The sequence below is a fragment of the Panthera uncia genome (genome assembly GCF_023721935.1).
Source record: "Panthera uncia isolate 11264 chromosome B3 unlocalized genomic scaffold, Puncia_PCG_1.0 HiC_scaffold_1, whole genome shotgun sequence".
NCBI classification, from domain to species: Eukaryota; Metazoa; Chordata; class Mammalia; order Carnivora; family Felidae; genus Panthera; species Panthera uncia.
This window is the reverse complement of record NW_026057582.1, coordinates 3,244,717-3,259,176: the sequence shown is the minus strand read 5'-3', so window position 1 is coordinate 3,259,176 and position 14,460 is coordinate 3,244,717. Positions and strand designations below refer to the sequence as shown.

The 14,460-nt window shown below is 46.4% G+C and overlaps 1 protein-coding gene across 6 annotated transcripts in view; it reads left to right on the top strand.

The window, feature by feature from the left end:
• PPP2R5C (protein phosphatase 2 regulatory subunit B'gamma) overlaps positions 1-14,460 on the top strand; it is a 127,689-nt gene that overhangs the window by 78,935 nt on the left and 34,294 nt on the right. For all 6 annotated transcript variants that reach the window (XM_049612134.1, XM_049612131.1, XM_049612132.1 and 3 more), the window contains one exon: positions 917-1,116. In XM_049612134.1, the coding sequence (XP_049468091.1) occupies positions 917-1,116 (200 nt within the window). The remainder of the gene's footprint in view (positions 1-916; positions 1,117-14,460) is intronic.

Below are 14,460 nucleotides of genomic sequence, written 5' to 3'. Positions count from 1 at the left end.
TCACCCCCAAAGCTCATCTTCACCCCAGGGAAGCCGTCAAGCTCACGCTGGCAGATAGCTTTCCAGACATTCCAGAATCCTGGAAAATCGTCCAGAGCTCTGCCACTTCCCAGCCCTAAGGTGGCCCTCCAGACGGGTCTCTTCCCCCTGTTGTGTCACTGTACAGATAACCTGAAAAAACACGTGTCCGTACGGAGAAAGCTTGTAGGATGGTCCCTGCCCAGGCAGGCACCCACTGTGTAAAGGCGAGTGCTACGACTTAGGACTTTGCACTGTTTCTGTGCTGCCGTCACCACGAAGATCACCAGGCGTCGTGTCTGGTGCGAGTTGACCGGAGCCCAGAGTAAGGGACAAAAGGTGTTTTGTGGAGCGGTGACTCCGTGTGTTTGCAGCCGCTCGTCCTGACAAGCCTCAAACTGATGGCACCGGCCCCGTGTTTGCAGGAAGCCAGGGGACACCCGTGTGCCCTCCCCCCGTCACCCTCTTCACCTCGCCCTGCCTGCGTCCGCGGGTGTCGCTGGCGTGGGCGTCCGTGCCCCTCGCCCCAGACTGGGGCCTGCGGTCCGGCTCTCGTTCCGTGGCGCAGCACGGTGCCAGCGTGTGGTGACAGCCAGCAGTCAGGCGGTCGTTGCCGAATGAGGGAACGCATCCAGAGGGCGTATTCTGAACAGTAACCTCGACGTGGTTTCGGAGAGTAAACGGTATAGAAACGTTCTCATAAGCGCATGAGCTGAGCCGTTGACGGGCTGTCGTTTTTCTGTTTGGGGAATGTCTGACCTCTCTTCACCCCCACTCCGTCCCTTCCCTCGAGTCTCTATTAATTCAAAATAAAAATAGTAGAAGGCTTAGAAGCTTTTCACAGTGATTGTGGGTTAAGCATCTTTGCGATCAATATACTTTGCTTTCTGCTTTTCAGATGTTCCTCCTGCTGATCAAGAGAAGCTTTTTATCCAGAAGTTGCGTCAGTGTTGTGTCCTCTTTGACTTTGTTTCCGATCCACTGAGTGACCTAAAGTGGAAGGAAGTAAAACGAGCTGCTTTAAGTGAAATGGTAGAATATATCACCCATAACCGGAATGTGATCACAGAGCCTATTTACCCGGAAGTAGTCCATATGGTAAGTGGTTACAGTCTGACCAGCGCGTCCCGACCCTGAGTGACACACAGGGCTCTGGTGTCCTTAGCACAAGCCGAGACGTTTGAGCCTAACACACTCCCCACAAAGAAGTCCTCTTGTTGCGAAATTTGTACTTGAAGAATGGAAGTCTTCGTAATGTGTCCTGTGTTGTAACGATAACAGTTGAGGGAACTGGGTACCTTCCAGGGCCAGTCGAAGTGTCCTGTGTGTTAACTCCCACGAGTACCCTATGGGCCACATACATTAGAGCCCTCATTTGAGCGTACTATCTTACCCTCTTTGATGTAATAGTGCTCACTATAATTTAGAAGTAAACATGTTGTCCATACTTGTGCAGGAAAACTTTAATGATGGGGCAGAGTTAAAACAGTGATGGGACCGGGGCGCCTGGGTGGCTCAGTCGTTTGAGCGTCCAGCTTCGGCTCAGATCATGATCTCACGGTTCGTGGGTTTGAGCCCCATGTTGGGCTCCGTGCTGACCGCTCGGAGCCTGGAGCCTGCTTCGGATTCTGTGTCCCTCTCTCGCTCTGCCCCTCCCCGACTCGTGCTCTGTCTCTCTCTCTCTCTCTGTCAAGAATAAATAAACATTAAAAAAAAAAAATAGTGATGGGACCGAGCTGGTGTCGGGACAGTCTGCCCTGAGTGGCCGAGATGGCCTCTGTGGTCCTGCGGTTAGTTCATTGTTGGCTTCATTCAGGCCCAAATCTCCGTTCTCTGGTCACCTGCTTCACAGCCTGTTTCTAGGCCCTTTGCAGGATCCCGTTTCAAACTTGTGTTGTTTGACACTGAACTTGTTTTCTGTTGAGTGTTTTTTTGAATTGTTGGTGTCTCATCCACCTCTGAAATTAGTACTCCCTGGTTCTAAGGGAGTCCTTGTTGCTTAATATAAAATGTTATATCCTGATTTTCACTGAACTCCTCCTTAAGTTACTGATTTTTTCCCCCAAAGCTACATGTTTCAGAAGTGACTAATCTTAGGACCTAAACTATGTTTATTTCTCACTTTAGTGTGTTTACTTTGGAAAAGATATTTGAAAGCAATGTTCATTTTTGTGCTTTTCATAACCTGTTGTGTCAGAAGTCACTATCAACTTATTTTAACTTGTTGTTGTTAACTCTTTTAAAGTTGAGAATTTACCAATGTGTGGTCAGCCCGAGGCTGTGAGGTTCCTTCCCCATCACTCATGATGAGTGCCCTGACCTTTTCCTGTTCAGACTAAAGAAAATGGGAGTGTCGTTTTTTCTCTCCTTACTTTCAAGCCTCATTTACTTTGGAAGGCCTCCCAAAATGCCAAAATCTCAAAGAAACAACCTAACATTTTCCCTAACACCTTCGTAATTTTGTCATTCACTTTATAATCCTCCTGGAACTTTGTTTTTTTATAGTGCAGGAGAGGGATATAACTTTATTTTCTTATAAAATGATAGAAAAATCATTTGCCTGTACATCATGTGTTGAATATTCCCTTTTCTCCATTGATTTTAAATGCTTCTTTATTGCATATCAAATTTATTTTATCTTTAAATTAAATTCGGGGTGCCTGGGTGGCTCGGTCAGTTAAGCACCTGACCTTGGCTCAGGTCATGATCTCGCGGTTCATGACTTCGAGCCCCGCATCGGGCTCTCTGTTGTCAGTGCAGAGCCTGCTTCGGGTCCTCTGTCTCCCTCTGTCTCTGCCCCTCCCCTGCTTGTACGCACGCACATGCTCTCTCTCGCTCACTCACTCAATAATGAATAAACATTTTTAAATTATTTTTAAAAATAATAAATCCATTTGTTAATACATATTAAATTTATAAGCACATCAATTTGTTACATATTAAATCACATGGTTGGAAGGTTTTTCCATTTTTTTTTTTAATGTTTGTTTATTTTGAGAGAGAGTGGGAGCACGAGAGGGACAGAGAGAGAAGGAGAGAGATCCCAAGCAGGCTCCACACTGTCAGCACAGAGCCCGACCCGGGGCTCATTCTCAAGAACCATTCTCAAGAACCTGAGCTGAGATCAAGAGTCAGACACAAATTACTGAGCCCCCCCCCCCGCCCGCCAGGCACCCCAGGTTTTTCCATTTTTAAGGAGGGAGGAGGAAGAATGCAGAACATGAGGCTTAGGTCAGCCTGGTTTGGGTCAGATGCCTGGCCCTGAACCGGGTCCCCTCCGCTGTTCAAATGAGGCTCCCTTGTGTTTACAGTGCACGTTACCTGGACGCCTGGGGGGCCCCGTTGGCTAAGCTCAGGTTATGATCCCATGGTTCATGGTGGGATCGAGTCCCTCGTTGGGCTCCACGCTGTTAGTGCAGAGCCTGCTTGGGATTCTCTCTCCCTTTCCTTCTGCCCCTTCCCTATTCCTGCTTGCGCTCGCTCTCTCTTTCTCCCTCTCTTTCTCAAAATAAATAAGGAAACGTTAAAAAATAAAAAGAAGTGCACATTACCACAACTGCTCAGGACGCTTAAAGCCCCGGAACTTTTGTTTAGATTAAATTATCGTTACTTCTCTCCCTGTTGATAATTGTGTCCTGACTGGGTTCTCTTCCCGCTCTCTTCACTTTGTCCCCCACCCCAAAAGTCGGGTCGGTCTTTGGAGTGTTGGACAGTCGACCCCCTAAAGTACTTACAGATACTTACTGAGCATCCATTGTGGGCCAGGAACTTTTTTAGGTGAGGAAATAGACCGGTGAACAGTATTTCTGCCTTCTCAAAGCCTCCCTCTTCGTGGGACAGGCAGAAGGAAGAAAGCATGTAGCGAGGATGGTGGTTGATGGTGGTTTCTTGCCCTCTCAGAAGTGGAGACCGAGTGCCAAACTCACGCGGTCAACAGAAGGCCTCCACCCCCAGCAGTGCCTAGACCCAGCAGAGCAGGTGGAAGAAATGTGGGTCCCTTCCCGGTTCCACCGGATGCCACGTGCTTTGCTGACCCCTGAAGCAGCACTTAGCCAGCCCCCTTGAGTATTGCCTGGTGTGTGTGTGTGCTCACAGTACTTTTAAAGATGTGAATTTCCACTTACTTTGAAGAATCCAAAGCTCTGTAGATGCTATACTCCTTATGCTACTGCTTTTTTTTTTAATGCTCATTTATTTATTTTGAGAGAGCACACTTGAGCAGGGGAGGGGCAGAGGGAGAAGGAGAGGGAGAGAGAGAATCTCAAGCAGACTGCATGTTCAGCGTGGAGCCCAGCGTAGGGCTTAATGCCACGACCCTGAACCCCTGACCTGAGCTGACACGAAGAGTCGGGTGCTCAACCAACTGAGCCACGCAGGCGGCCCCTTATGCTACTTCTTTTAAATGCGGTGCCTGTTAGGGACGCCCGGGGGGCTCAGTCGGTTGGGCGTCCAACTTCAGCTCAGGTCATGATCTCACAGTGTGAGTTCAAGCCCCACATTGGGCTCCTCGAAGACAGTGTGGAGCCTGCTTTAGATTCTCTCCCCCTCTCTCTCTCTCTCTGTCTGCCCCTCCCCCACTCACATGCACGCACTCTTTCTCCCTCTCAAAATAGATGAATAAACTTTAAAAATATGTATTTGCCCGTTAGATTGGACTGCTATATAGTTTCTGAACAGATGCATTGAGAAGTCATTCATATACGTGCAGTTCACTCATTTAAAATATACAATCCTGGGGCACCAGGGTGGCTCAGTCAGTTAAGCACCCAACTTTAGCTCAGGTCATGATCTCACTGCTCCCGAGTTTGAGCCCCGCGTCGGACTTTGTGCTTGACAGCTCGGAGCCTGGATGGAGCCTGCTTCAGGTTCTGTCCCTGTCACTCTGCCCCTCCCCTGCTCTCTCTCTCAAATATAAAAGAAAATATAAAAATAAATACATACATCCATACTTAATAAAATATACAATCCATGGTTTTTAATATATTCACAGTACTGTGCAGCCTTCGTCACATCTAATTGTTTATAACATTTTCATCCCTCTAAAAATAAACCCCAAGCCCATTAATAGTCACTGCCAGTCCTCCCTGACCTATCACCCCCAACCTCTGGCAGCCCTCTATTGCCTTTCTGTCTCTCGAGAGTTGCCTACCCTGGGCATTTCCTGCCAACGGGGATTATATGATGCGTGGCCTTCCTTCACTGGCATAATGGCTTCGAGGTTCATCCGTGTGGTAGCCTGCATCACTTATTATTTGTGTTGCCAAATAACGTTTCATGCTATGGACACGTACCACATTTTTATTTATCCATTCATCCGTGGATGGGCATTTGGGTTGTTTCTGCTACTTGGCGGTTACGAGCGACGCTGCCGTGAACACTCCCGTACGCGCTGCGGTGTGCGTGTGTGTGCTCATTTCCCTGGAGTATTCACCTGGGAGCGGAACTGCTGAGTCCCATGTTAACTGGGTGTTTACCATTTGGAAGACCCGCCAGACTGTCTTCCAAAGCGTCTGCCCCCGGATGCACCCCCACCAGCAGGGCACGAGGGCTCCGGCCCCCCCGTGTCGCCCACACTTGCTACTGTCTGTCTGCTGGATGCTAGCCATCGGGGTGGGGGTGTGGTGGGATCTCGCTGTGGCTTCGATTTGCATTTCCCCAGTGAGCATCTTTTCATGTGTGCTGTCTGCTTTTATACATCATGGACTTCAGTCCTAGCGTGAAACAGAGTGTTACGGGTCATCCAGCCCGTTTGTTTTCAGATTGAAAAAACTCCTGAGAATGAGGGTGAAAGGGAACCGGGCCCACAGGGGGGCTCCTGGCATCTAGAGTCTCAGACCTAAAGCTCATTATCTCTTCATTTCAGTCTTATTTTAAATCTAACCAGCCATCTGTTTGTTTGTTCTTTCGATCAAATTCTCTCGTTAATCTGTTTTTCAGGCATTGGCATTTTGTTCTTATAGTCGGTACACTGATAGAAAAACCACCGTTTTCACAGACACCCATTTTTACTTTAAGTGACTCAGAGACAAACTGGTGATTCGAATGAACATTAGCAAGCATTTCTCAAAAAATAAACAGAATGAGAATGTCGCTTAAAGGAAAATAAGTGAGAGTGTTTGTTGTCAATGCGAAGTTTGAGCTTTGGGGCAAAAGTTTGAATTTTGAAAAATTTGTCTCCACTCAGTGCGAGCATCAGCCACCCGGGGCCCCGGGCTCTCCTGCTTAGATCAGCGACGCTGTGAACAGATGGGATTTTTAGTACATGTGGCGAAACGAGTCCCCACTGGAAGATCTACATGACCCGCTGAACCAGTATTTTCCCCATGACCGATAAATGATGTTCCGTAATCGTTGGTGGGCCAGAGAGCCATTCAACGTGCAAGAGGCGCCCTTGGGTTTTAATGTAGAGACCACCTCACCGCTAAGAGAAACTACCATTTGTCAATTGGGTGTAGCTTCAAAGAAGTCCACGGTTCTCTGAAAAGGACCTATTAATTATCCCTCCCTTTTCCAGCTGTACCACGTAAGAGACATTTACTTCCTGTATTTCAACCAAACCAACATTCAGAGCATAGAAGCAGACATGAGAACCCAGCCGTTTTCTATTAAGCCGGACAGTAAAGAGAGTAGCAAAAATGTAAAAAAATGCCACTCTTCTCGCTGCATTTGTGTTTGTTTTGCAAAATACAGTTTGACCCCCGAACAACACAGGTTTGAACTGGGAAGGTCCAGTTATACCCAGATTTTTTTTTTAATATAAATACAGTACAGTACCATAAGTGTATTTTCTCTTCCTTATGATTTTTTTTAGCATTTTCTTTTCTCTAGCTCACTGTATTGTAAGAATATATATGCTACGTATAAAACACGAAATGTGTGTTAATTGTTGTTTATGTCATCAGTAGGGCTTCCAGTCAACAGTAAGCAATGAGTAGTTAAGTTCTCGGGGGAGTCGGAAGTTATACGAAGATTTTTGACTGCGCGGCTGATTGATCCCTCTAGCCCCTGCATTGTTCAAGGGTCACCTGTATTTTCTGTAACATGAGATTTAATGAAATAACTAACATTGTTACGGAAAATTATTTAAATATTCAAATAGCATTTGTATTGACACGGTGGGCTTATTTTTTTTCCTTTTTTTAAGTTTATTTATTTTGAGAGAAACAGAGACAGCTTGAGTGAGGGAGGGGCAAAGAGGGAGGGAGATAGAGAATCGCACGCAGGTTCCATACTGTCAGCATGGAGCCCGATGAAGGGTTTGAACCCACGAACCATGAGATCATGACCTGAGCCGAAACCAAGAGGCAGACGCTTAACCAACTGAGCCATCCACACACCCCTGGGCTTAGTATTTTTTAATGGATTCATGTTTTTTTTTTAATTTTTCTGGTTTAATTTCTAACTCAGTTGACATCAGAAATGACTCATAAGCCAAAGCTCTTTGGGGTCCTCGGTAACGTTTAGGAATTTAAGGGGGTCTGAAAACCAGAGGGTGAGAACCACTCTTCCAGAAGCACACTGCTCCAAGGCAGCAGCAGCAGCACCACCTGGGTGCTTGTTAGAGATGTCGCTTCTGGGCCACCTGAGTGGCTCTGACTTCGGCTCAGGTCATGATCTCATGGTTCATGAGTTTGAAGCCCACGTGGGGCTCTGTGCTGTCAGCACAGAGACCACTTCAAATCCTCTTTCTCTCTCTCCCTCTCTCTCTCTCTCCCCCCCCACCCCTCCCCCACTTGTTCTCTGTCTCTCTCAAATTTTTTTAAAAAATTTTTGACGTTCATTTTTTGAGAGACAGAGCACAAGCAGGGGAGGGACAGAGAGAGAGGGAGACATAGAATCCAAAGCAGGCTCCAGGCTCTGAGCTGTCAGCACAGAGCCCGACGTGGGGCTCGAACTCAGACTGCAAGATAGTGACCTGAGCCGAAGTAGGACACTTAACTGATGGAGCCACCCAGGCACCCAAGATACTTTTATTTATTTATTTATTTATTTATTTATTTATTTATTTAGAGACAGATCACAAGAGGGGGATGGGTAGAGAGAGGAGACCCAGAATCTGAAGCAGGCTCCAGGCTCTGAGCCATCAGCACAGAGCCCAATGCAGGGCTTGAACTCACAAACCATGAAATCGTGACCTGAGCCGAAGTCAGACGCTTAACTGACGGAGCCATCCAGGCATCCCAAAATAAATAAACTTAAAACAACAGTAAGAAACTTTGTATACGTGGTGTGATGGTGATGCTCTTCTTACCAGGACATTGGCTAGGTTTCCAGGGAAAATGAGCCCATCACATCATTGTCCTCTCTACTGCTTGTAAATGACCAGATAGTGCTTTACAAGTCATTTCTTTGATGCTTAGGGTTCAAGTCAGCGTTTTCCATTAAGGGCAAAGCAATTCTTCTTGGGTCCCTATGAGGGGTTTACTGCCCACAGACCCAGGGTGATTGTCCTGTACTCACATGAGAGTTGACGTTCTTCTCTATTTTCACATCTGATACTTACAGTGTGTTCTGGAAAGTACTACGTGTTGTGAGGGTGAAGATGCTTTGGAAATGGGAGAGGAATGCACGTTTTGGTTAAAGCAGATAGTATATTAAGCAGGAAAGCTTCAAATAGTCTACAGATTTCTTTGAAGTGAGGATTTAAATCATGCATTCCCCTTTCGGCTTCGTTGTTTTTGTTTAGCCGGTCACAGGAGCATGGGTTAGGGAAGCAAACATCAGCAGGGAACTGTAAACATATTAAAACGTGTGGTGCTTTCTGAAATCCAGAGGGGGACTTTTGTACTTTCAGTGTCAGTAATATCAATATCTGCTTTGAGATTCGTTCTTACTATTTTTGGAGAATCCTCCTTGGCTTAATGTTTTCAAACCATCAAAGAAATGCACGTTTGTTTTCTAATCGAAATACGTACCAGTTAATATTTCCTCTTACTCCACACCTCCCCAGTTCTACCCATACCCATACCCATTTCTAGCCAACCGGTGTATATTTATTATTTCTTCAGAAGGCTTCTGAGAACTCTGGGGGATGACAGATGTGTTTATTATCCTGATTGCATGATGGTTTCCCAGATGTATGCATATGATAAACATGTCAGATTATAGGGGCACCTGGGTGGTTCAGTCAGTTAAGTGTCCAACTTCACCTCAGGTCTTGATCTCACGGTTCGTGGGTTCAAGCCCCGCATCAGGCTCTTGGCTGTCAGCGTGGAGCTCGCTTCAGATTCTCTGCTCCCCCCCACCCCACCCCCAAAAATAAAAACATTTTTTAAAATATCAGATTGTACGCTTTAAACACATACCATTAATTGTATCTCAATTATACCTCAGTAAAGCTGGGCGTTTTTAAAGCTCCTAAGTGGAAGAGTATTTCTTTTGATCTAGGGGCACAGTGGAGAAACTCCTGAGATGCTAAGGACGTTGTGAACCGAGGTTTAGGAACTTACGGGCAAGAAGTATCCTTTCATAGCATGTTTTAAAATTAATTCTTAATTTACATACAGCAAAGTTCAGTCTTTTTAGTGAACAGACACATGCATATAACCATGTAATCACCACCACGGTCAAAATCGAGAGCAGTTTCATTACCCTCCCAAAAAATTATTTTGCTACTCCATTGTATTGTCAAGACTTCTCCTCCCCTGTTGTCCCTAGCCACCACTGATCAGTCCGCAGCTCTCCCCTGTCGTCTTTTCCAGAATGTCACGTAGGTGGGCTCATACGGTCTGTAGCCTTTTGAATCCAGCTTCCTTCATTCTGCCTAATGTGTTCGAGGTCCACCCCAGCGGTTTGTTCCCGTGAGCTGCTCAGTGGTATCTCACTACATAGACGTACCACAGTTTATCCATTCCCCAGTTGAGGGGCATGTGGGGCAATAGAAATGCTGTAATATTCATGTGCAAGTTTTGGACATAGGTTTTCACTTAACTCAGGTAAACAGGCAGGACTCCTGGGTCATGTCACACGTTTAACTTCCTAAATCACTTTCCGTGCCAGCAGGGTGTAAGGATTGAGGTTGCTCTGAGTCCTTGTCAACACTGGGGTCCTCAGTCCTTTTACCTCATTTTGGCTTTTTTTTTTTTTTTTTTTTTTTTTAATTTTCAAGTAATCTCTCCACCCCACGTGGGGCTTGAACCCACAATGCTGAGATCAAGAGTCACCTGTTTGACTGACTGAGCCAGCCAGGTGCCCCTCTCATTTTGGCTTTGATTTGCATTTACCTAGTGACTAATGATGCTGAACATTTTTTCCTGGGCTTGTTCATCATTTGTAGATCTTCCTTGGTGAAGTGTCTATTCAGATCATTTGCCCATGTTTTAATTGGGTTGCTTGTTTTCTTATTATTGAGCTGGAGGCTTCTTTACATATTCTACATACAAACCTTTGCCAGTCTACCTTCTTTCAGTCTATGGCTTATGTTTTTATTTTAACCCAGTGTCTTTTACAGAGTTTTAATTTAGATGAAGTCTGACTTATGATTTGTTTCTTTTAGTATCATATCTGAGAAGTCTCTGCCTAACCCAAGCTCACAAAGATATTTCTCTTAAAATGTTTATGGTTTTATAGGGTTTTTTTAATGTTTGTTTACTTTCGGAGGGGAGGGGTAGAGAGAAGGAGAGAGAGAATCCCAAGCAGGCTCCGGGCTGTCAGCGTGTGAGATCATGACCTGAGCCGAAATCAAGAGTCGGATGCTTAACCGACCGAGCCACCCAGGCACCCCTGTGGTTTCATAGCTGTATATTTTATATTTAGGTCTGTGATTCATTTTGGCTGAGGTTCATTTTGTAGCATATGGCTGTCCAACTATTCCACTTACTGAAAGGACTAACCATTCTTGGAAATGGTTACTTTCTTTTGCACCCTTGTCATAAGTCAGCTGACCATATTTGTGAGTCTGTTTCTGGACTCTGTTCTGTTCCATTGATTAGGGATCTTCTCGCCAATACCACACTGTCTTCATTACCGTCATGTCACTTCCTAGTAAATTTTGACATCAGGTAGTGTGAATGCTTCGATCCTGTTTTTCTTTCTCAAAGCTGTTTGCCTATCTAGTTATTTTACTTTTCCATATAAATTTTAGAATCATTTTGGTTTTATCTACAAACTATCCTTCAGGGGTTTCGATTGGAATTGCACTACTCTGTAGATTCGGGGAGAGCTGATACCTTACCCATAGTCCGTGAACACAGTACGTCTCCATTTTGGCATTGTTTTGTGGCTTTCAGCATACAGATCCTACATGTGTTTTTTTAGGCTCATAAATATTTCATCTTTTGGTGCTGTTGTAATCAGGACTGTTTATTTTCTGATTGCTTATTGTCTTTTTCTTACAGTTCTGTCAAGTTTTATATCGTGTCATTCAGTGCATAGATACTAGCATTACTTATTAGTTGACTCCTTTATCATTATGGAATGATCCTCTTTATCCCTGGTCATCTTAATTGCTCCGAAAACCACTTTGATGTTAATATAGCCACTTCTGCTCTCTCTCTTGACTCATGTGAACCTGGAATGTCTTTTTCCTTACTTTTACTTGTGACCAATTTGTGTTTTTATATTTAAAGCAGGCTTGTTGCTGACAGTAAGGAGTTGAGGGTTACTTTATTCAGTCAGAGGTCTGCGCCTTTTGATTGATGAGGGTATGCAAGCGACTTGCTTTCAGTGTATTGATGTTGTTGGGTTTCAGTCTCCTGCGGAATGTGCACATTCCTGGGGTAACACCTGGACCCTACCACGAGAGCAGGCTTGAGCTAACCTCCCAAATGAGGAAATGCACAGGTTTTCTCTTAAGATTGCCACTAGGATTTTTATCATTCACCTAACCTTATTTGAGTTCATCAAAAATCCAGTTAGAATTATGTTTAAGATTGCATTCAGTGTGCAGGTTGCCTTGTGGAGAAGTTACCTTTGTAGTAGGACGTCACCCCTCACCAGGGAAGGGAAGATTCCTTCATTTGTTTGCATATTCTTCTGTGCCCTTTATTAGGGTTTATGCTCTCTCTACTGGGGCCTTGTGACTGGGCAGTGAGTTCCTAGTGACCAAGGGGTCACTTCTGGGACTGTGTTCCTGGGCTCCTCTTGTTAATTACATTCCCTAATTATGTCACTGTTAGTGGAGAAGGTGTTCGTGTTAGTTTCCCATTTGTATTTTTGGTTTTTGTATCATACCCAGCTGCAGTGGTCTATTCTGTTGCCTGTTGGCTTTTTCAGATTTGATGTAACATTTCCAAACACAATGTTCCATTTTTTCAAAACGCTGGGGTGCCTGGGTGGCTCAGTCGGTTGGGCGGCTGACTTCGGCTCAGGTCATGATCTCTTGGTTTGTGAGTTCGAGCCCCGCATCAGACTCCGTGCTGACAGCTTGGAGCCTGGAGCCTGCTTCGAATTCTGTGACTCCTCTCTCTCTCTGCCCCTTCCCCATTTGCGCTCTGTCTCTGTCTTTCAAAAATGAATAAATGTTAAAAAAAAAAAAAAAAGTGCTGACAGCTGCCTGGGTGGCTCAGTCAGTTGAACATCCAAGTTTGGCTCAGGTCATGATCTCACGGTTTATGGGTTCGAGCCCCACGTCGGGCTCCATGCTGACAGCTCGGAGCCTGGAGCCTCTTTAGATTCTGTGTCTCCCTCTCTGCCCTTCCCCTGTTTGTTCTCCCACCCTCCCTCCCTCCCTTCCTCCCTCTCTCTCTCTCTATCTTTCTCTCTCTCTCTCTCTCAGGAAATAAAATAAACATTGGGGAAAAAACTTCCCGCTTTTCCCCTCACCCCGCCAGCCCCAGAATGCATCTGTTTCTGTTGTGGGAGGAAGAGCATCCAGACAAATGGAGATTTGGCCTTTGGTGGACTCAACCTTTATAAATCCCGTTCACGTGAATAGAACAATAAACAACTTAGTGGAACAGCCTTTGTGGTCGAGAAGGAAGGACTGAATAATCAACCTTTCTTTCCTCATTGTCTCTGAAATCAGACTCTCGGTGCTGTTCGTAGGAGTGTCCCTTCCTGTTGTCAGCCTTAGTATGTTCTGCTGTACCTCAGTTACGTCAGGGCGTGAACATTCTATTAGTTCACCCCTTGGTCGTGAGTACTACAGATCCAGAAAGGCATCAGGATGCTGCGGAATCTCAGCAGTTTCCCATAAGGTTACTTCCCAAGCCAGTTCGGTTTGCATCTAATTCCATAAATGCAGCCCTCTGGAGGGGAGCACCCACAGGGGTGATTTTAAACACCGAAAGCGGGAGTGTCGAGAGAGCAGGTGCTTCCTCGTATTACAGGGTCAGTCCCACCCCGCCCGGTGTGCGCCCACGTGCGCGGAAACCGCACATGCGCGTTACTGTCCCATTTCACACGGGCCCGGTGCCGAGAGCAGATTCACTCACTTTCAACACGTGAGAAAACCGAGGCGTGGGCAGGTTTTTCCACGTGCAGGGCCTGCTTCTGAGTCAGAAGGCAGCCTTGCCAGCCTGTCTGCGTAGTCTGATCCTGGCTGGGTCCGCACCTCGGGGCGCACACTCACTCGGTGCGTGAGAATGCATCTGGTCCACATCTTCCCGTGGGTTTTTGTGGCACGAGGACGATGAAGACCACCTCGCGTGGTGCTCAGACCGAACCCCGTCCAGACACGCAGACGTCAGCACACGGCGCTCCGCTCCCTTGACCCTGAAGCTTTTGTGCAAAGAAGTTTTGAAACCCAAGAATAATGTGAGGTGGCCTGCCGCTTGCCTTCTGCTCTTTTCCAGATGTTCGTTTTAGTACATTTAGCCTTTTCTAGAGACGAGCATTGAATTAATGGAGCGTCATGTGGTAGGAAAGGTGAGTAGAAGTTACGGCGTGAGATTTTTTTGTCTCGCGAAAGAAAGAACTTACGCCAATTAGAGTTGGCCGCTAATAAAACTTCCCGGATTGGGGATGCTTGTCCTTCAGGGATACTGAAATGAGGACTTCTGCGTTAAAAGCAAGTTGGTCCAGCAGCCCCGCAGACTCCTGACTCCACGTCTGGGATTTGGTGACACGGTGCACCTGGCTTCACCCGGGAACGCAGTCCATAGCTTCACTTCCGGTAGAACAGAGCCAGTTGACTAAGAATCGTAACTAGCCAGGTGTGTCCGTCGGAGGTCGATCAGAGAAACTACCAGTAGGATAGAGAACCCGAGAGACGGATTTCCAGGACCTCCCTCGGGCAGGAGCTGATGCTGCCCCCCAGGGGGTTTCTTCTTCCCCAGGAAAAGCCAAAGCTCCGCTCCTCAGACTTGCCGGCCGAGTGGATGAGGCCCCCCGCGTCCTCGAGGGTGATCTGTGCTCAGTCTGAGACTGTAGATGTTGGCCGCAGATACCTTCCCAGTGATGCCCAGATGAGTGTTCGATGATGGGGGGAGTGGGGGGGCTCCCACTCTGGCTGTGGTCCGTCAGGCCCTGCTCTCCTGGCCCTGGTTAGTCTCTCTGGGGGCT